Source organism: Colletes latitarsis, chromosome 6 (genome assembly GCF_051014445.1).
Source record: "Colletes latitarsis isolate SP2378_abdomen chromosome 6, iyColLati1, whole genome shotgun sequence".
Lineage (NCBI taxonomy): Eukaryota > Metazoa > Arthropoda > Insecta > Hymenoptera > Colletidae > Colletes > Colletes latitarsis.
This window is the reverse complement of record NC_135139.1, coordinates 13,574,128-13,598,483: the sequence shown is the minus strand read 5'-3', so window position 1 is coordinate 13,598,483 and position 24,356 is coordinate 13,574,128. Positions and strand designations below refer to the sequence as shown.

Genomic DNA, 24,356 nt, shown 5'->3' with positions numbered 1-24,356 from the left:
TTTTTATAAATATTTTACTGTTGGTTTCTAAATTTTACATGTTTTACATACATGTTTCTATTTTTACATGAACCAATTATCCCAGTCTGTATTGGAATTTTATATTTTTCATGTTTGTAAGTAGTCTTATCATTCAAACAAGTTTTGCTATTTTTTTTTTAATTGGGTTAGAAAAATCTTTAAATCTTACTAATAATAAAAATCTTTATTAAAATGGGGAAACGTGAATTAATGAAATGAGAAAAAAAAGAAATACAGAGAATTACTCACTTAGAAAATGTTAAATAGATGATTAGGAAAACACAAGAAGAAACATAATGAAAAGAAATGAAACTAGATGTGAGTGAAGAGATTTCAGAAATTATGCGAGTGGATATTTAGTTTGGGCTTGGAAGTGATTTTACAAAATTTTTCTCGAAATGAAAATTCTTAAATGTTGGTAACGAAAGAAAGTAAATAATAAATTTTAATAAATTGTACGTGGGTTCAATCCAGGAATTACTCGAGGCAACTACGGATGGTAACCTGTCTACTTTCTACCATTCGCAACCGGGCTTCGCATTCCTTTTTACACGGAAGAAATAAATAAGTAAGAAATTTCCTATACGCGAAGAAAACCGTTTCGAATGCAAGCAGGCATTCATTGAGTTGGTCGATTTTTTCGAGTTTGCGTAAGAGAGTTAGACGTCCCATTAACGATACTAATGATTTATACGAAGTGACACCGGTATGGCTTCTGTTTAATTTGTCGATTCTTTAGTCCCCTGTTTTAATTCCCTGTCGGAGTTTGAACGTTTTGATGACAGATATAAATAACGCAACACTGAAGGAATCTAAGTTTTCTCAACAGTTATTTTTGCAATGCACCTTTAATCATAAAGGTATGTATAGTTATTTTCATATATTCGTGAAACTGCAACATTATTAATTATTATGCTACAGAGATCATTTAATCATCGATACACGTAAATATACAGAAATTGAACAAATTGATGAAACATTTTTCTAAATAAATACTTGCAAAGTGTGTAACTTGTAAACTTGTTTAATAGAAGATATTTATTTGGGTGTCAGAGCAATGTACATTTAAAAAAATTGTTAATTATTTTATACGTATTGCTCGAAAAATCTAAATAATAGTTTTAGTTAAAGAAATATAATATTAATTTAAGTTACTGTAAATGGTGAGATTATTCTGTGAAGTTGAATTGAAAAACCTATGAAATGGTATAAATATTATGGGAATCAACGGAATTTTATCTTGACGATAGAAATTCTTTTTCTAAGATTGTTACAGACAATGGATGCCAAATTAATCAGTACTTTCTTCCGAATATCGACTAAAAGCTGTTAAAATGAAACAAGGCTACTGAATTAATTGATCGATCGATGGGCTTGTTACGTAATCAATCTATTAATATCTCGTAGCATAATCACTGACCGGACACGTGGCACGGATCATACTAATTATCGTTAATTTTTCAATAATATCGGACAAGTTATTTGCGTATACTGGACAATAACATTCAGCGTTATAGTATGGTCTAAATAATTTTATATCAAAAACTAAAATTTCAAACGACGAGTGCAAATTTGTTATTTATATGTGAAATACAATCCTGTTTAGGTATTAAAAACAGAAAAACATTCGATAGTTACGAAAATATGTTATCGAAATGGAGTCATATTTTCGTGGACAGCTGATTCAATATTTCGACCGAGACTATATTCAAATAAAGCCAGACACCGTTAGCATTCCCCAGATATTATAGAATATTAATGTCAATATTGACGAGGTTCGATAAATTGCTCGAAAATATAAAAACCGATGAAAAAGCAACGACAAAAACTAAAAGAAAAGAATTTTTCTATTATTATATCGTGGAAAGAAAAATTAACAAATTATTTGTTGAAACTTTGCTAATTTGCTCCGATTAAAATATAAATCTTCAAAATCAAGATTCAAAAATATCATTTACCAATCCTGTAAAAAACTAATTCTTTTAAAACAAAAAATAAATCACGTACAAACTTCGCCCAGGGTGACATTTATGTAACTAAAAATCACCGATTAAATGTTCTTTGATGAAGTTATAGGAGTTTCGATCATTTCATTCCTCATCCCCTCGATTTCCATAAATTTTAACAAGCTTGTTCGAAAGCAATAACATCAGGCTTCAGAAATGGGGGAAAAAGAAAAGACGATGGACGTTCCAGAAGAACAATCGTCGAAAAATACCTCGTCGAAATCAACTAGCCTCGATCTCAGCGATCGAACGACACCGTGTAAGTATCCCAGTGTGAGTCGTTTGAAAGGAATTGGCGCGCAAAACCAACCACGAAACCTGCACTCGCACTTGCACCGAACTTAGAACCCTCCCTGAGCAAACCATCTCAAACGATCTCGAAACTCTCAGCGTTATTCCGTATCGTGAGAACTATCACTAAACAAATCAACGTCCAACGATTTACGAACGATTAAATACAAACTAAACGTTGTTAATTCGCGACGAAGCGTAGCATCGCCGTGGTCGAAAATCCGGCGCGAAACCACGCGAATTTCAAGCGGGTCCGACGAGTCACGCGCCGAGGACACGTCAAGAGGCTAAAAGCGTTGAAAGATTTTTGGTAACTCGTGGTTTTCAAAATAGAAATACACTCGTTCTGCATACTCTTCGTCGATCGATCGTCGTCGGTGATTATTGTAAAAACGTACGTCGGTCACGAGCGAAAATTTGAAAAGGATCCACTGTGTGCACGGGTTTCCGTTCACCGATGATCGCGCACACGTCGATGGGGACGTTCGATGGAACGAACTTGGTGTTTCGAAAAATGGCCCTTCGATCGCTGCGTAACCAGCCCGAGGACCAAGACGCGTCGCGAGTCGCGTGGACGCCGCTTGGTGAACTGCGGCCAGCGCCGCGGTGCCCGTGATAGCGACGACTGGCACCGTATTCCATTGGCCGACGGTACGAAAGCCACCGTCGCCGCCGCCGTCACCGCCGCAGCGCAAGCGTCTCTCGAACTTTTTTTTTTCATAGCGAAACCGATCAAATCACCTGCTCGATAGGTATGCCGATGTTTACGCGCCAACGATCCGCGATCGAAGTGGAACGATCTCTCGCGTGCCCGCCGAGATAAACGACTATTTTGACCAAGAATAGATCGCGGCTCGATCGCCAATGGAACAACAAGAATTCGACAACTTTGTTGCTTTTTTAGTAATAACGTTACGTGTGTGGCAATTGTTTACATTAGGGGTTGCACGATGACCTTAAACTTGACATACAGAGGGATCTCGTTAGTTTTAACGATACGAGGAAATAGATTGTTAGGGGAGAAACAACAGATATTGCAAAATAGTTTTTTGAGATTTCACAGTCATTTCTAATATGTTTGTGGACGTGAATGGTATAGCATTCATTTTCATTGTGATGCAAAATGATATGAATGGTATAGCTAGATAGTAGATGTTTCTCTATTTATGGAAAATTTGAATTCTCAAAAAACTACAGAATGCACTTAATATGCAAAAATATAAGAAATACTTAAAGTAAGATACGAATATTATTGAGACAACCCTTTGCAAAGTTCCCATTTCGGTAATTCTATTAATAAAAATATGAATTTGCATAAAGATCCACAGTTTAGTTATATCATTTATAAGCACATTATCGTGCATTCAAAAAAGAAGGTACCTACATTTTTCGACGATAAAAAAAATTTTCAAATCATTCTAAAAAAATTATGTTTAATTACAGGGATCAATTACAAGCATTTTTGGTCATTACATATACCCCCGAAATCCTACTCAGTTTCGAGAAAAAAATTCCTTACCGAAAATCTAATTTCAGGCCAGAAATCGTTCCCCGAAATTTCATACGAATCTTTAAAACGTCATAACTTCTAAACGGATTGGACGATTTTAATGTTTAAAAAAGCAAACTACGCGTATTTTGATGGAGAATATGTACAAATTGCAAAAATATTTGAAAAGTTGGTCCTTGACCTCGCAAAATGAGAAAAACCCCATAAAAATGGTCCAACTTTCAAATGGCCATAACTCCTAGAATAGTGAATATATTGGATTGAAATTTTTTTCTGAAGTAGAGCTTATGGATACCTACAAAAAAGTATTAGACAACTTTTCTGTAGGGCATCAAATAAAATTACTAAAAAACAGAAATGAATTTTTTGGAAAAATCGACAGGGGGTAGGTGTCTAAATTTTTCGGCGAAAAAAAAAATTTCGAATCGTTATAAAAAAATTATTTTCGATTGCAGAGATCAATTACAATCATTTTTTATGAATAGATATACCCACGAAATCCTAACCATTTTCGAGAAAAAAATTCAGTAACTGCAGAAATTTTTCGGTGAAATTAAAAAATTTCGAATTGTTCTAAAAAAATTATTTTTGATTGTAGGGGTAAACTACAATCATTTTTGGTCAATAGACATACCCCCGAAATCCTACCTACTTTCGGGAAAAAAATTCCTTACCGAAAATATAATTTATGGCTAGAAATGGTTCCCCGAAATTTGACATCAAACGTTTGATCCATTTTATTAATTGGCTATTTGTTTGCTGTATCGATTAGTTTGACGAACTATAGTTGACTCAGCGTCTAATGTGTTAACTTTGTTTTAATTTTCGTTCCCTGCCTTGCCAGTCTTGATTATAATTGCACGCATATAATGTTGAAATAAATAAAGCTATTCAATACTATCTCAAGAAGCGCTGATATTGGTCACACGTTTCACGCGTGCCCCAATGTTTCTCTGCGAAGGCGAACGACCGCCTTCATAGTTTCTATAACGATGGGATCAGGGTGAGAGGAGTTCTTGAGCATACGTGCCGACAAGCCTGCTTCAGCTCCATTTTTAACATGTTGACTATTTTTTCGTAAAACTCGTCACGCCCACGGCTCTAGATTTAATCACAATTTGTACTTTTAATTCAATAACTTTATTTTTACCAAATGGACCACTAGTTTCTGCAAATGTCACACTTTCGAACGCCTTTTTCGTATTTTTGTCGTGTCTTAAAACATCGATTGCTACTGTGCTCTTGAACAAAATAATTCCTAACACCTACGAGATAACTTGGAATTTATTGTTTTACAATATTTTACAAAATTACGATATTTAAAAAGAACGTGAACGTAAAATTTAAACGAGTTACTTCCCAATTGTTAAAATTTACTTACCTGAGTTCGTATATTAGTTTCGCTATATTTTTCTTTTACAATATGTTTAAGGATACTAACACAAGAACTATCGAAGTGATCAAAATGATCCATTTGTAATATCTGATAAAAATTGTACAAAATTTACTCGACTGAATTTTAATTTCTTCCAATTTCATTTAGAGTCAAAGATTTACGTCTGTGAAAAATAATTTACAATTTAAAAACGATGAACTAACGTCGACATTCTGAACGATAAGTCGTACACCATAAAGGTTAAAGACGAAAGATGAAACGAAGTACGTCCATAATTCTTAGACTCAATATTTTTGCAAAGTTCCATCAAAATCAACGCCTGAGAGTTCGCGATGTTCCCTCGCGAGACTTATTGCAAGAACACCGATGTTATCGTATCGTTCAGTGCAATATACTGTGAAGCGATACGAAGAAAGTGCTTCTATTCTGCCTTGAAAGCTGTCAAGGATTCCTGACGCCTCGAGCAGAGAATCCGAGGATAAAAGTGACGTCTTAAATGGATAAACTTGCAAGGCCAGAAATTCAGACAAATGTGAATACTATTCGAGAAACTTCATCATCCGTGAGCACGGTGAAGAGTAGATTAGCAACTGCTCGATTGCATGGGCGAGTTAAAGCTTGGAAATCGATCCTAAGGCCACAGAAGGAAAAGCCACTTCCAGCGTGCTCAGAAGCATGAAAATTGCACTTTAGAAACGTGGAGAAATGCAATATCGAAATTCGAGCTGTTCGATGGAAATGCATAAATTTTAACACGATTTCCAGCACGATAGAGTTAGAATACCTTTAGATATTCTACTTATCGAAAAAATTAGGAAAAATCCTATGAATTATCTCAGTTTGAGAATCAATATAAATGAGTTTATGAATGAGTATCCTGCATAAAAATTTGAAATATATTTTTGAATTTTTCAACACAGTCTGCGAACATCTAGAAAATATTACCGAAGAAGGAAACCGTTTCTAGCAATTTAGTTTGACAAAATAATCTTAAAAAAATTCCGCTGTAAACAAAAATTGGTTACAGCTTGGAATAGAGGCGTTTCCTGACTCTTTCTTGCCCCCTTACGACGACCAATATGCTCCCAAAGTTTGGTCATCTATTTCAGGATTGACGTTTCAGTATCGTTGAAGCCTGTTGGGGATGAAAGATGAATAAAGAGAGTTTTATGACGTCGAGGCTACCGTAGCGTGAGGCAGGATCTTCTTTTGGAAGGTAGATGGATGACTGTTTCTTCATTGTCGTTCAAGCGTACTTAGTGCGCGAGAAAATAAGTAGGAGAGCTTTCTGAACTATAAACTATTTCAAAAGGAATAATAATACACTTCTAAAGAGGATGAGTCTCTTTCATCGGGGTTTACGAACTGCTTAAAAATACGTAAAACAAACAATTCAAGCTCTAAATTAGAGTAAAGTGAACTAAATCGTTTTCCAAACGCAAGGAGATCGATGCCATTTATTTTCATTTCGTTCAACATTCATCAACTATGTAAATACGTTTCAAAACTTTCACCTAATTTGTAGCAAACATTTTTTTTTTGTACGAATGCAAGAAGAACAACTAAAGCGACCAGAACTCGCTGTACCATAAAACTGTCTTACTTTATAAGCAAATTAATGAATTTATCAAATGTATAAATCACGAATTGATTAATAGTTTACGAATGCGGCAACCGCATTCATTAGTGTGCGAGTTGTACACCGATTTGAGACCGTGCTAACAGCGGTTTATTGAAGTAGACTTGATCCACTTTTCATCTGAATTTCTATATACGACAAACCTTGACGCTTATAAACGTATTCCTAATTAATCCTACGTGTAACGGGTACACGATTCTGCTGCGACGAACACAACACTGGTGTATCGTTTGAAATTAATTTTGGAATTATTTGAAACGAAATATCCTGTGTGTTTTTTCGCGTGGAAGTGACATATGATAATAACACGACTGTATTGTATCAAGTTTGTATAGAAGAGAAATTAAGTATTAGTAAAACTAAAGAAAGATGAAATTAATTTATGGAAGCCTAAACAAGTATACGTAATGGTGCAAAACAATAAATATACGCGATGATACGAAAGTGTAGTAATAATTCTATGTTGTTATTAACCTAATCAGTGATTTAGTGAAACGAGAATGCAATAAAATAATACATAATAGAGAAAAAAGAAATGAAAAAAGAATAACAAAATACACGTTTCTGATGTAGAAAGACAAGGAAAAAACAATGTGAATTATGATAGATATTTTTTGAGAAGGACTTTCCACGTATTACACGATATGAAAAATGACGTATGCGTTAGACAGACGTAATTTTATAACGATAAATCTTACTCTGCTTGAAAAAGCGCCACGTTAAATATGTTACGTTTACGGAAAAACACTAATAATATTAAGCTTCTTAATAACGTTGGTTCAGTGTGCTTAATGATAGTCGTTTTACAAGAGAAAATATTGAAAGCTGTTTTGTCGGAAGCTACATATTTATTATCAATGGTGGCAAAATTCCTTTATCATATTTTAAGGAATATCTATGCAGAAAGTTCGACAATAAGCCACAGAACGGAAAAAAAGTGGACAAATATAAATCGAAAGCATGGAATAAAATTTATTTTGCATTTAAGTGGCTTTGAATATTCGTCGTTGAATATTGATCAATCGGTTTGATATGGAAATGGCGAAGTACTCAATGCCTCGGAGCGCTCAAACTTCATGTACTTGCAGCGTGCTTCATGACATCGATTTTTAATTACTGCGTCGAAACGCTGAGAGCATCTTCGATAATTTCGTTTAAAACGCGAATGTCATATTTCACGATAAACTGTGTACTTCGTTAACTGATAAAACAAGACGACATTTGGCGATTTTTTATTTTTTAAAACGTTCTCACGATTCGACTAGACTTAATCAGAAGACTATAGAAACAATATTGTGTACCAAATCTAGCGAATAACAGAAATAAACTTTCCTTTTGAAACGACTGTCAAGCTGATATTTTTTTGTAATTTTTCCGAAAAACATTCGAGATTTTTATTCGATTTCATTTTGAAAAGAGACGTCTATAATTTGAAATTTAGAACTTTTATGATAAGGGTACGAATAACTCTCTAAACAAAGAAACACTCACACGTTATTTCTATATAAAGTCGACGCATTTTCGATTTCTTTTAAAAGTATGTCGAAAATAGAAAATGGCATTGATGATTTTGTCGAAATGAAAACAGGAACATCTTAATGAGCAATAATTAACATACGTAACTTTCTATCCTATAAAATTCGTTCACGAATGTATTTAACAACGTGTCATAAAGGTTTTACAGCACTTTGATAAATGGCATTTCTTTAAGAGTACGTCGTAAATGGCATCGATTCTTCATTGAAAATACGATCGTCTTATAGTAATTTCGAACAAAGTTTATGATACGTATTTTTATGTTGCTCTCTACTCCATAAAATTTATTAATAAATGAACTGAATAACTTGCGACTATGTTTTTGCAGCAGTTTAATTTTCATTTTACTTGAAAATATATCAATAAACAAAGGCCTAATATACGCATTACTATATTGTGTTCTATTTTACAAAATTCAATATTTTGCAGAATTTTTAATATGTGATACGTCTGAAAGAAAAAATAACAAAAAAAATTGCATTGATTCATTATTAGAAATACGTTATGACACGTATGTATTTCTATACAAATTAAACGATTTATCACTTTTTGTAGGTGACGCATTTGGGACAAAATGAAAATCGAGAATGGCGTTGATATTCCATTGAAAATACGATCGTTTCAAAGAGTCATAATGGAAACGTATTGTTATACTGTTTCGTATCCTATAACATTCATCAATAAATAAACGACGTATTACTGCATTACTGTGCTTTTCACAGTGCTTCGATAGTAATTGTACACCAAAAACAGTGTTGATCTCTTTTTCCAAATGAAAATTTTATCGTCTCGGAGAAGCACGAGCACACGGGTCTACGAAACGTATTACTATATGGGTTTCTACCCTATAAAAGTCTCAATAAATCACGACTCTGAATTTGCATAATTGCAGACCTGATATTCAAATTCGGCCGCGACGTCCGCGTTTCTAACGCGCGCGTCTGAATTCATAACACCCGCTGACACACATTCTTTGCACGGAAATATGCGATCTCATTCGACGCCATCTTCCAAGGATGGAAACGAATAATCTTAACATTAATCCGCGCCGACACGCTTCGTTGCAGGTATAAAGTTACCGTTTCCAGCTACCAAGATCGATACACGCCGTATTTCCGAAACAATGTCTGAGACGTTCCCTGATAATGACGTCGGCGTAGAATCAATTTCTGATATCAGACCGCCGCAGACATAAATCCAATTTACGGATCCTCCGAGCAATGTTCTCTTCTCTATCAACCTTCTTTACCTCTGTATGGAGACAATCTGCAAAGTAGTTCGCGAAATAGTGGACGAAGTATCGACCCAGTGGGTTTTGTAACCAACAACGACGACATAAAAGCGCGTAGCATTCAATATGGCGTGTATTTTCATTGAACCTATTTCCACCGCGAAACGGCCTCTTTCTTTCATTATTACCAATTATTACTATCTTCATATTCTTAGAGAATTTTACTTTTCTTTTAATCAACGATAATCTTACGGTGTAATATATTGTAGATTAGACCAATGATTCTTAACCTTTGGAGGGTTAAATAATATAAGTACAAAAACTGACAATTTAGATTACAATGGTCAGCAATTTTTTAACACAAGGTTGGAAAAACAATTGTTAATGTATAGCAATCACACTTGTTTCTGATGAATATTTATTTTCTAATCAACTTGTTTCGTTGTCCCCAGTTAAACACACATTTAACTCTTTTGCATATAAATTGACATTGAATAAAATTGCACAAATTTACAGTATAAATCTCCTACAAAAATATCGATTATGTCAATAAATATTTATGTAATAATTTCTATTGAACTATTGATACCCAGTATTTTGTTAAAGGGAAATATAGTTTTCTAATCTCTTTGACTATGACCTTTTCAAAAAATCTGAAGAAATTGTATTTTACGTTACTAATCACACCAATTTTCTAACACTATAATAATATAAACATAGTCAACCGAATGTTTAAAACAAGAAACTAAACAACAAGGATTTTAATTTTTTTAACCATGTTCCACCATTTTTACTGTCAAAGTAAGAGCAAAACGTAATTTACAATTCAAACTTCGTTTCTCTCGTTGTACCGAATAAAAAATTATGAAAAAAATCATGGACATTCTATCCAAAGGCGTACACACTTCAGAATTTTGTCACAATTTTTTACTGCAAATGAGAAAGTTTTAAAACGCCGATTTTATATTGAAGTTACAAAAGAAATAATCTAAACAAATATCGAATTTTAATTTTTCTAACTATGTTCAATCGCTTGGAAAAATCTGAAAAAATTACGCATTGACAACCATAACGAGACCCAAAAATAGTAAAAATATAAACGTGGTCACTCGACAGTTACCCTGACAGTAATTCTGCGAATAAATTGTAAACGCATGTTTCAATACAAAAATAGAAATCAGCAGTTTAATATCTGATGTCCAACGAACTCGTGGGTCAGAAGCGACCCTAGCCTATCACAGGCGGTACGTTTTCTTCTGGTTTCCGTCGAGGTCCCCCTTTCGTCGGTCCAGCGACTTCCGGTTAACTTTCTCCGCGCAAAGTGGTCGTCACAGGATCGCGAAACGATGTCCCGAAATACGGCTGAGCATCGTCGTTTGGACACGTGCGTGCATTCCCGCTTCGTAGAGCAGTTCGTTGGTTGGGAATAGAGGTGGAATCGATCGCGAAAGTTTAATTAATTATCGACGCGTTCGCGAACCGACGCTAATTGCTTTCTCGAGGCGCGACTCTCGAAGCGTCGTCGTGATTAAAGCTTCCGGTACGAAGCGTGCTGACCCGAGGGTAATATTAAGAATCGAACTACGCGAGTTCCGCAGACGCGCAGGCTACTTTCGTTCTGGCTGGGGGCGACAAATTGCCTCGGCCTTCGATCGAATAAATCACTCGGCCAACAAAGAGGAAGCCCGACGGAAATGAAAAAAGGCGAGGCCATGCATGACACAGTCCCGAGGAGCTGGACGCATCGGGCGATATTTCAATGGCCGTGGACTAGGAGAGTGATTTTCGAAAATGCTGCCAGGGAATGACAGGATCGCCTTCGGTGGAAGGCGAACGTGAAATTCAGTGCAGCGGCACGGGTACCGTCCCACGACAGTTGCAATTTATTAGGTTTTCGGTATGCAATAGTTCTCGAAGCAACGAGCGTACGAAACTACCCCTAATTAATCCCTCAACGCTCACATTTTCTTCGGCCTAACCATCAGTTTTCTTTGTTGGATTTGTTTCACGTAACAATGTGTCTTTTGTCGATTGCCATTTATCTTACGTTTTTGATATAATAAAGTAGAAAGTGAAAGGTTAAACGCGAAGGAAAATAATTATCGAGTTTGACTCTGGTATTAAGGAGTTAACTAATTAAACATTTTTAATCTCGTTTACTGAAATGTGATATTTAACTTTGTCTTTCAGAAAATATTGTATCCTACAAATTCTATCGAATAATAGTTTGGAAAATAATTTATTTCCAAAAATTATAATTCTGAGCAAAAAAAAAGAACAAACACCAAACGTTGACAATTTGCAAATAAATAGAATCAAAACGATTCTATATATTCCAGACGGATATCTAATCATAAGTAACACACCAAAAAAAGTTTTTTGTTAATTTTGTAAGTATATTCATCTACTAAGTTTGAAGCTAGAAAGCAACCTGATTCTATCTCGGATACATAAATTGTTCTCTTTAATAGCAAAGATCAGAGAATATGAGGCAACGCAGATGCCAATTAAAATTTTAGTTGACTCGGAAATAGTTACGCGAAACTGCAGAGCTACGACCAATTTCAACTTTATTGTATAGGAATGATGTAACATGTGTTACTATCGTTGAACACTCACCTGATAGTTGTCGTTCCGACTGCGAGCGTGGCTGCTGCAAACTCTGAAAGCAAACAACAAAATTCGATTAACTTCAATTCTAAACAATAAGTCATCTAATAGAAAAATAAATCGAATACGAAAGAATTCAGAAAATGTTTGGAAGAATTTGCAAAATGTTGTAACATCAGCTGAATAAATCCCCCCATTTAAAGCAGAAAGCTTCGAAATAATGCGACTTTGGAATTTGAAGATAAGCTAGGCACGTAAAATATGACATAAATTTTAAGAATGCAGAAAAGTGTCTTTTCAACATTATAGATGAAGAAAGCGAAGAGCGTTACTGAAGACTTGGAAGTTCATTAATATCGTGAAAAGAGAGAAAAGACATTGGAACATGGAACAAGCATTACTATCAAAATTGCCATCAGAAGTCGTTAATAATCGAAGATTTATTAACGATGGCAGTTTCGAAGGGGAAAATAAAAACGTTTTTATAAAAGGATCCTATGTCTAGCATACAGAATTTTATTAGAAAAGGAAGAGACACCAGAGGCATTTGGAATCATAGAACATGAAATGGCACTCATAAAGAACATTCACAGAAAGTCTCTTCCCCCATACAATTTGAATGAAACTATGCAAATTATAGAGTGACTAAAAATAATGACTTTTGTGAACGGTGATAGCTCAAGTTTCTTTTGTAAAAGTATTCCTATTTGGATGAACAGTCATAAATAAAGAATATGCATTTACTGCAACATCTACTAATGCATAAAATAATGATGGAAGCCATTTCAGATCTCCATGTTTACATCCACACTAAATCAAAACTGAATAATATTTTGTTCATTACTTATTTTCATCTTTTTGTAATATCTTATGTAGACTAAATGTTATTTTATATGTGTATAGTTGTTGATGGTGATTTTTGTATAATTTCACTGTTTGTAGAAAAAATTAAGGAAACAAATATCAACTCCTGTAACAGTTATTGAAAGGAATTTTTCAAACTAATAAAATTTCACTTTCTTAAATTTTCTCGCCAAACTATTTCCACTTTCAATCACTTTCAAAAGTTATAATTTTTAAATTTTCATAAAATTTCGAGGAAAGATTTCTGACTGAACAATATTTCAAAAAATACTCTTAATCTGATTATTAAAATGTTTTCATCCATACGATTGGAAAGGAAACTAAACAAGTAAAAGGTAATTTGAAAAAGCAACGATATTAAAATAAAAATGCCAAATCGTATTCAACATCATGACTCTTATAAGTCACGCGAATTGCTTACGTTCTACAGAAAGTGATGAAAAGAAAAATTTCAATTTTTTACCGAAATGATTTATTCTAACAACAATATTAGCCTACAAGGATTTCTCGTTCCTATTATCATAAGCTTTCGTTCGCGTGCAAAGTCGACTCGATCTCGCAATGTTGAAATTTTAATGTTCGAAACCATTTTTCACAAAAATGGCCGGTCAGATACGGCTAATCTTTCACAGTTAGTGTTTATACTCATCGGCTCCTACAATTTGAGGCCGATAATGTTTAAAAAAAACGCTCGTCCGCGATCGTAAACTCTCTTTGCGAGCATAAACTGCAACAGAGGATTTATGGATTCGTTCGCGTGGCACCATCGTTGACGTCACGAGCCTTTCGACATTCTGTGTTCGCAAAATAAACGAGCACTGTTCTCGTTCTATCGCTGAAAACGAGACTCGTGCCCGAAAATGACGCTGACGAATTTAAAATTGAATTAATCCGTCGCAATTTGACGGAAAATTCCGTTCGTAACGACGCAAAACCGCGTTTCCCTCCATAGTTATTAATAATTAAATTCACTCGGCCGGTTATCGCGACCAGATTTACCGTATAAAATTACCGGGGACCTAATGGGCAATGATTGTGCGTCTCAAATTGCATTCGAATCGTTTCGCCGTGATGCTCGTTAATTGACTGGCGCGCGCGTACAACGACATCCAAATTGCCGTGGGCGGATGTTATTATCATATTTGCCAACGATGTACCAGGTTGAACCGCGCGGACCGCGGAGGCGTGCTTTAGAAAAACCACCGGGGGTCATTCCTCGGTAATAGAAACCAACTATAGTAGCGCTCAAACTGTCAAGACAACTATACGAACCATAAAAGCTCTGATTTTAACCGTCTTTTTGCGGAAATCTGTCAATTTTTACCTATTCATGTGTCTATATTTAATATTAGATTTATGGAAGTCGTTAATTTGATTTTAAAATTCCATATTTACAGTTACAGAACTCATAAATATAGTGGCGGTTTTTGCTGTTACTTATTAACAGAGCAATTCTAGCAAGTCCTGTCTGAGATAGTGGGACATTCAATAGTGAGTTGAGCGTATATATACGAATAGGTGGATGGTCGAGCACTTGCGAGAAAGGAAGGTTGAGCGTCTCCCTCTGGTGGCGAGTACGAAAGGCGCTCCACAATATTGTTTATTAGTAATTTATGTTGAATTTGATTAATCTAAAGACATTCATGATAATGTATATTTTAATTAAAAGAAAAATTGTATTTTATTGTAACCATTAATGTGACGAGTTTCAATAAAAATACGATATAAGTGTGATTCTCTTACTCTAATTTTTCTACCAGATGTTCTGTTGTCAATTACACTGAAATGTGAAATAATGAAAGAGGAACGTCCCGTATTGGAGTTGTAAAAGTTATTTTATTTTCCAATTAGAATGTGGAAAACATAATGTGTTCAAATGTGTTTAATTTGTGCATTACAAATAAGGCTTTTAATTTATAATGATTCCACATTAAACGAAGATATATTAATGGTATTTGTTTTCAAATTATCTTCATTTTAAATCTGTAATGTTTCTCGAACAGAAATCTAGTAAATCTCAGAGTATACGATTTTAAGTGACTCTCGCTGTATATCGGTATTAATGAGTATGCGATTGGATTGGTCCCATCGCTACCAGCGAGCGATGAGATCGAACCATGACCCACATGCGTTGCTGAAACAGTCCAACGACGAAACAAACGAACGACCGTGACCTTATCTCTGCGCTATACTGGCACGAAACGTTTATCGATTAACGTGGCACAAATAATTTCATAAAAAGGGCAACGCGTGGGAAGGCAACACTTTCCTGGTAAGGTAAACAGCGAAGTGTTTGCGACAACTATTATTAAATTTGCAAACTGAAATCATCATTTCCATTCAAAATATTGTCTACGCCAAGATTTTTACGACATTTTAAACTCTCAAGATATTCTAAAGAGACTTTCAAAATGTCTAAAACTTTCGAGACTGTTATAATCGAGATACAGTGTCTCAAAACTCCACGTTCTTGACTTGCTAGAAAATTTGCAAAATTGTCGGTATAGCAGTAACCGGAGAAGGACAAATTTTATTCGCGAATAACGAATAAAAATTTCTGATTCAGTCGTAAGCTTCGTAACTGGCAATTCATTGAATGATTTTTTAAATCGACCTTTTTAAATTGGCCTAAAATTGGTAGCAACGAGACGCCTCAATGGGAACAGAACTTCCGTAAATGTTAAAGAATTGTGGACGAAGGAGTGGACAGCATGAGTCAAAACTGACGAAATTAATTGTCCTTCGCCGCGAAATACGAAGTAATAAACTATACGGTTAATCGCGCAAAGGCTATAAACGTCGAGGCTGTTCGAATCGGTGCTGTATTTACAAAACAATAAAGACATCGTTGCAAACACTTCTCAAATGACCAATAGGCAATGTCCTCCGTTTTTTACGAGCATAAAACTGGCCAACAAGAATTTATTTGGTCTTCCAAGATTTTGTTAACCTTCTCTTTCTCCATTAAATTTCGTGCGTCGAACTACGGTCAAGGTGTAACCTGAAAATCTTCTCGACGACGTTCAAAACTTTGTTTTCCGATTTCACCTTCGAACGGTATCGTAAAACGTTCATCGGTTTCCTTCGACAAATATTTTTCTTTTTCATCCTCTGGCTGGGTTACGCGATCGCGTGGAAACAGATTAAACCGCAGAAAGAACTCATCCTTGGTCTAATTGCGTGCACTTTGATCGCGAAAACATGCGCATGCATTTGGATGTATAATCGAGCCCCAAAGAAACGAGAAGAATTTTTTAAATTAACGCTAATCACGACATCAATATGCATGATGTTAGAAAATTCTTTCCAAACCTATTATAAAGAAGCTACAATTTATGATACAGAATGTTAAAAAAGATCAGACTCGATAATATGGTTTATAATGCGATTATAATTTGATTTCTAATTAGTCCAGTTCTAAATATTCCTTCTTTCTCAATTGCATTAAAACCAATACAATATAGCAACATTCAAATTGCATTGAAACCGAAATTCATTTTGGGGGAATTTACACATATATTTTGATAACAGGTAAATAAAAGTTAGTCATAAAACGTACTTCTTTACATATAATAATAGACAATTCGATGCACTTGATGAGACCAGAATGAAACCAAAATTTATTTCTAATTTGACTATCTAATATCTTACCAGTGCCTTTTATTTAATTTTTAAAAATTTTATCTTTTCTTAAATTCAACAAATTTTGATTCCAAGACTGAATACTATTTCTGAAAATATAAGTATATTGTTATACGACTTTAAAGTCAGTCTGAGTCGTTAATTCGAAATGATCGTGCATCTAATTGTAAGTTGAGAGTACGCTTAGCTACTAAAACTCCAGTTACTGCAGAACCTCGAAGGTAAGTACATACTTCGGGGTGCAATGATTTTTTCGCTCCTCGGCGGAAGTTCTCTTCCACCTAAGGCCCTTTAGAAACACACAACCCACACACGACGGCTATTAGAGGTATGAGGGATGCCAACCGATTAATACGCCGACATGGCTCGCTGCCCCATTAGCTTTGATCACTCGCGAACACCAACGTGACCGTACCGTGTACGTGTGTATCGCGAAAACATATGTTTGCCAAGGCGATGATGCTCACTCGTGCGCAAACTGCCACCTCGGGTATCGATACTTCCAAACCTTACCGAAAACCAACCGATAAACAACTCTTCTCCGATTCAAGTTCTGCGACTCGACGTCAAGTTTCTAATCGCGACTTCCGGGTTGAAACTTGTCGCAAACTCGCGAACTCCACTTTTAGCTCATTTCTTTTCGAGTGGATTTTACACGAAACCGAATGTACCTTCCAGTAAAGCATGTATTAAATAATTGCTAATTACTCCAGTCTTTAACGAGCTACCTTTGTTATTTAACTTTAACCTAATAAATATGAAAACATAATTATACGCATTTCAGCGATTACAATTTTAATTTTAATTTTACATTTACAGCTAACATCATTATTTTCAAAATTGCTTAAATTAAAGTAGCTTGTTGAAGACTCGTAATTACACGTTATTTTTTTATATCGACGAAGATATTCTTGGAATACTGCAAATTTATCGCTATCGACAATATTGAATTTTGGGAATATAATCTGCATAAATCTTCGAATGACATGACTAATTATTATTATTCATAATTTCCAGCTTTCTTTCTAGATTTAAAAGAATTGTTTCGAGGAGGGATGCAAGATAAGTAAAAGTATATTTTTGAACTCCTTTTCGTAAAATGCAAAATTTACTATTTCATTATTCAATGTTTACTTATCGTTTCGTTATTAATATTTTAATTATTTAAATATATACTTAAAAATATTTACCGAATATACTGCAAAATGAATAAGAAGTACATTTTTTGTTTAATTTCATGGCTCTTAAAGTCCTGAGAATGGATAATAATGATGGTCAGTTTTATCTTATTTACATTAGTATTTAAAACGCAAAGTTAAATCATTGAATTATCGTAGTGTGTAAAATAATACAAGGAACTCGTTTTCTGAGAAATAAAAATAAATGTCTCGTGTGTTGTTCAATGTTTAAATTCCACGAATAGCTTGCAAAACATTCGTTATATTGTTTAAATAAAGGAGACAAAGCAGAGGCCTAGAGTAATAAATAAACAATCAAAGGAGTATTTATTTTAAATATATTATTACTATTAAACGGGGGTATCTTAATATTACAATGTTGCAACTATTAAGTATGAGTAATTGCTTCGTTACACGCAACAAAATAAACACGATTACTCGCGTACTTTATAACACCAATTTAAAATTCTAGATTTATCGAAAGCTGTGCCACGAAGTTGGCCTATAAATAAAGCCAAAAGTATTGCCACGTATAAATCACTATTTTCTAAGTATTACATGCTAATTAATAACAACTAATCTATGCCGTATCTATGAAAGATGTTCGTGATTTATAGATATCGAATGCGGTTAAACTGCAACTAGATCGATAAATTTATGTAACGTTCGCCGCGTCGGAAATTTTGTACTATTTTCTCAAAATAATAACAAAAATGCTCCAAGCAAACGGAATACACAGTACACACGTATCCTGCCGCTATGATTTATTGTCTTGCTCGTATAAACATTTATTCCATAATATATACGAGCGTGTTTACAACGCGCACCGCTTCAAAAATTACACGCAACGGCAAGTCGAAGATTTACAACACAATTCTATCGAAGGAGAGCAACGCGAAAATAGTATCTCTTTTGTTCTGCTCGCGGCAGATTTACAAAAAAAATTCTCGCCTGTTCCAGCCTTCTCGCGAATCAAACGTCGTTCCTTTAATTTCGTATTCAAAACGTGGACTGAAAACGCGAAAAAATTTAGCGACGTTCCCTGACGTAATCCGTGAACTCATAGAAAATTAATCGCCAAGCGAGAGCTGAAAGCTTCGCATCTGTTTTTTCAAGTGCGCCGGTGAAATTAATTTTAGCCTCGACTGGAAGTAATTATTCAGCGGACCGAGGGGCCCTGTTAATATTTCACAAAATCGTAATTTTCTCTTTCTTCGGTTCCATTTTTTTCAGCGCGTTACGAAATTTTTTATTTCTATGATTCAAAAAAATTTCAATCACTGCAGAATTAATTGAAAAATACAGCTGGAATATTATTAAACAGAGTGCTTCTAATATTACAGCTACGAATTAAAAATGTAATTTCCTCGAAACACGAAAATACAATGTTGAAAATGTGCAAAAAATATATTTCTATCAAATAATAGTATTCTCTAGATCCATAGAGTAAAATGAAAATTTAATTCCATTGCAAATGGTGACTATGACGTTAAAATTGCTTTTTTTATCACTTATATGTCTAAAACTAAATTCACTTTGTAAAATATTATAAGTTTGTTTGTTACAATACTGTTATTTAAACATACTCCATTTAAAATACATGTTTGGAATACAAAGTTAAAATGTTTCATTTTATAGGTATTCAAATATTACTTTATGTGAACTATTTAGCATCAATAAATATTTTAAATAGAATTCCAAATATTTTTTAAAATTCTTATCCAACTCTGTCAATGTATAACTATGTTCCAATTATATATGAAAGAAAATAAATAATTATTCTCTAATGTAAATTAAGTATAGAGTGTAATAAATATGAGATGATGGGAAAACAAACAACTTCAATTATTTTGTTTGGGTTCCCGTTTGAGCGCATTACGCAATGGCGGATTAGCCAAACATCCGGGTTTCTGGACCGATAAAAATCGCGTGAGAAATAGCAATGCTTATCGTTCTAAAAATTCAGATATTATTTTATCGCGTGTCTCGGGATAGCGAAAAAAAAAATGCTGAAGGTAAACAGAATATTGGCTGCGCGGTTGTGCATCGACGCGAAGGGTCGTCTTTAACATCAAAGCATCGAGGCTGACCTTGAACAATTTACGTAGATAGGACATCCACCGTCGACGAACGCCAGGGTGAGAAAAGGCGGTAACCGGGTCGAGCTAAAATCCCCATAAATTACTTGCGTATTACTCAACGCGTCACGCGTTTGTATCCCGCAAAGTTGATGTCATTCAATACCGAACAATTTCTTGACGCCATTGCTTGATCGTCGTGCGACACACGAGTCGACCGATATCAAAAAAGACCTCTGGATAAATATAGTTCCTCGAGCTATTTGTTCATAGAACGTCAACGAACAGAAATTTATTACATCCCTAAAGGTATACAGTATGGGACAAAATGATACCACACCTTCTACCGTTTATCTCTGTATTGTAATCGACGGTTGACTGACTATGTATTCAGAATACATTTAATTTTTTATTAAACTTCTAATGATGCTTATTACTATCTTCGCGATACATTTGTGTATTACATATGTGTTAAATATAACAGAATGAATGAGACAAAAAGATAGCCTTGTAATTAATAATAACAAATGTATTCGAAAACGACAAGTATATTGCTTTTAATATTTTGTTAGTCCACCTTTGCTTTGTATCCTTCTTTTTCAGAAGAGATTTATCGTGGAATTTCATTCTATTCTTTCAAACTGGAGCATTGAAATCATTAACCCTGGAATGGCAGAGTATTTTCAGGCAACTGGGATCATTTAAGTTTGATGTGATTTTCACACATTTTTAATACGTTAAAAATCACTTAAATACTTTCAGACGTATAATTTAAGAGGAAATTTGCATTTTAAATCTCGTTAAATCGTTAGAGAACTGTATTGGTTTAAACTCTGATAAATTTTAATCCGAATTAGATAATTTTAGCACGAGACCGTAGAGGGGATGCTTTTTTTCAATCTAACAAGAAAATAAAACAGGAACGACCGGCAACGAACAAAGTCAAATTAATCCCTGTTATAAAAAGCGACTACAGAAACTGCATCCAACTAATTAACTGTGAAAACTGTAGATGAAGTATCTAAAATTAGCAGGTAGTTCGAACGAGTATTGATCTTTCAATTCGCTACGGGTTCTCGTCGCTTCCAAATAAAAATTGAATTTATTTCTTTAAACGATACTAAAAATTCCATTGTATGCTTAATATTGTCTTCACTTGTGCATGTAGCTTTTTGAAAATTAAACTTTCCCATAAATTCCTAAACATCCACAGCCTAATAATAATGTTGATTATTTCGTTCTTCTACTAGTGTTACTAACCTGCAATTAACAACTCTTATTTTGTTACACTCATTTAAAAAATACTTTAAGCGTCCACCCAAAGAAAGGATCTCTCGACACTGAAAGTTTAATTTTATCTTCAATAATAAAAAAAGGAATGGACTTTCTGTAACAATTAAATAATAATAATAACACAAACCGTAGCAAACGTACGAAAGTACTGCAAGTTTTACCGGTGGATGGATGACTTTAAAAAGAGAACTAAAGAGAGTAAATCAAAGCACGTTCACTAGCCTGAGCAGACGAGTTCTTTCTAGCCTCGGATCGTTGTCGCCCAATTTTTGTTTAGAACGTTTAAGCGTCGCGACGCTTTCCTCCCCTACACCGTTTCGCTACACAAGCCGCGTTGTCAGTCGCTTTAACGCGAAGAAACCCTTACATTCGCGAGACATTCGACTCGCCTTCGTAGCAGGTGGAGATACCTGTCATGAAAGGGAAATTAAGGTTCATCGTACCAACAAAGTGTCAATCTTACGATGGCCTCGGCCAGCCCACACGGACTGTACACGCCACGCTACACCGGAGTAAAATACAAATACCATGTTCGCGATGGTCAATGCCACGCAACGTACACGCGTTCACGTGGGCAGAGACTAATGGTGGCCCATAAGCGCGGATCACCGAACGGAGCAATAGTCGAAGGAACGTATCTCCGCTTGGTAATCTCGATGCCAAATGCCATACACGTTTTACTGCCGCGTGATTAATGCACCGTATCGAGGCTAGGACGATACTCTGGCTAAACCCCGAACTTGGTACTCTACGGAGTTAGGCGCGTGCTTGTTATCGATATTAAAAGAAATATCTCTTGGGACGGTACCGCTTCGTAAGCGTTCGGACAGTTGTCAGTCTATCCGGACGCGCAACGAGGTTATTCATCATCGATCGCGTTGATCGATCGTCGCTGGAGGATCTGAGAACGTGCATTGTTCCAAACAGTTTTCCAGACGTTTTATTATTATTCGTTTATTAACGGGAAAAACCTTTTAGTACAAACGGAAGTAATATGTAGGGAGAAATTAAATAAAAATTATAGAGAGGAAATATTTTCGCTTACAGAATTTTGTTAAATAATTAATGTACGGAGAAACGATACTGACATGTTCCAGAATAGGTCTCGTCGGAACACAATAGGGAATTTTTGATGTATCAGTGTTGTTGAAGAATTTGGAAACTTTATGAATGTTTGCGAACGCATTAACGTGAAATTTACGAAAAATATTCGTGTCACCGACTCGTGAAATATTGTTACGCACAATATATAAAGAATGACGAAGTTCTAGCTTGTAACGTATAACAACTATAATATTATTAAGGAAAGAACTTGTAAAAATAAACGATTGTATTAAATGAAGAATTTTAATCTATACAAACTGATTATTTCTGAATAGTCAAGTTTTAGTTTGTAACATATAATAATAATAATATTAATGAAACAACTCGTAAAAATAAACGATTGTAACGAATGAAGAATTTTAATCAATACAAACTGATTATTTCTGGATAGTCAAGTTCTAGTTGAACAACAATAATAATGAATAAAGAGTTTACAAATACCAGTGATGCAAAGGAAATAATAAAATTCAAACATGGTTCAAAATGGACCCGAAATCTACCGTCCGGTTAATGAAAATTAATTCGAAAATCGAGGAAAATACTCACCGGCGCTTTCCCGTTGGTTTTCTCCGTGTCGTTGTTCTCCAACAGCGGAGCACTGCTACTTTTTCCGCCCATCTCCACGGTCAGCGGTTCCGGTTTCAGCTGAAGGCTAGCGGCAGAAGGCGAGGAAGGTGCTCGAGGAGGCATTTCCAACAGTTCTCCAGAGCTTAATGAACTACTCGCGGTGGTGGACAAACCTATCGATCAGATGACCAAAGAAATTATTCACTCTGCGAAAGGCTACGAACCATAGTTTCTTAAATTAGAGAACGCGACGTTGCAGGAGGTTGCGTTAAAATTTGTGTTTCTTATACAATATCGTATAATAAAATGAATCGTTTTTTTGTCTATTAATATAACATTTTTCTGTAAACCCAGTCATCGCCAAATTAATAAATTGTAACACTCCACGCGACCGCTGTTTAGACGGACGATATATTCTTCAGATCCTCTTTAAGTGACTCCTTAAATAGAATCTATTCCCTTGCTAATAACTCCTAGGGTGGATTTTCTTCACACACAATAGTCACTCCTTTAAGTCATCCTTACTCAATCTGGTTAGTATTGGTTATCGCCTTTGATCCATACCCATTCCTTATTTAATTAGTAAACACTTTGATTGTGTAATTGTATGTATTTTATATGGACTTGTGTTTATGTTTTCTCTACTGTGTCAGAGGGTTTTGTCCGTACATCGATAAATAAACAATTCTTAGGTGTTGCAGAAAATTTTGAAAAATATAATACACAGTCGTATAACTTGTCCATCCCGAATAATTTCTAAAGTATACGAAGAAGTGTTTTATAGAGAAATTGTATGGTAGTTAAAGAGAACATTCGATGCTCGGTGTTTTTTAAATAATCTGTCCGCCTACGAGACGTTAAGGTGACGTTGCATATCTTTGAGTAACAAAATTTAATTTTCTTTGTTTGCCCCAAATCAAATTATTAACGAGGTACTTGTAAAAAGAAGGAATTCAAGGTAGCTTTAGCGTCTCATAAATTGGTAGATTATTTTAAAGAAGAATACAATATTTTGTGTGAGTAATGTCGTTTCTTCGTGGTAGTAATTTGATTACTTACCAATTATTGCTTCGTATGGTACGAAGTGCTGACTAATAGTGAAATAATATTTTCCGAAAAATTTTTATCACCGAGTCCGAATTTAAAACGGAGAAATTTACGAAAAGACGCGTACGCGACGACGAACGATAGCAGACTGACTAGAATTTTCACGCCACGAAAACATAATTGCTCGACTGATACCCGTATCGAATATTGGGGCTCGAGATCCTCGACAATCACCTTCCTTTTCTAATCCGAAGAAATGAGAAATTCCGCGAACTTCCACCTGGATTTCTCGACTTACTTAAGAGATAAACATGCTTGGACAGCTCAAAGGTATAAATAATGT

General features: G+C 34.9%; 1 protein-coding gene across 3 annotated transcripts in view; it reads right to left on the bottom strand.

Moving 5' to 3' along the window:
• Positions 1 to 24,356, bottom strand: part of Cv-c (RhoGTPase activating protein) — a 467,909-nt gene that overhangs the window by 262,089 nt on the left and 181,464 nt on the right. For all 3 annotated transcript variants that reach the window (XM_076767604.1, XM_076767606.1, XM_076767605.1), the window contains 2 exons: positions 22,946 to 23,139; positions 12,250 to 12,292 (listed from right to left, as the gene is read on the bottom strand). In XM_076767604.1, the coding sequence (XP_076623719.1) occupies positions 12,250 to 12,292; positions 22,946 to 23,139 (237 nt within the window). The remainder of the gene's footprint in view (positions 1 to 12,249; positions 12,293 to 22,945; positions 23,140 to 24,356) is intronic.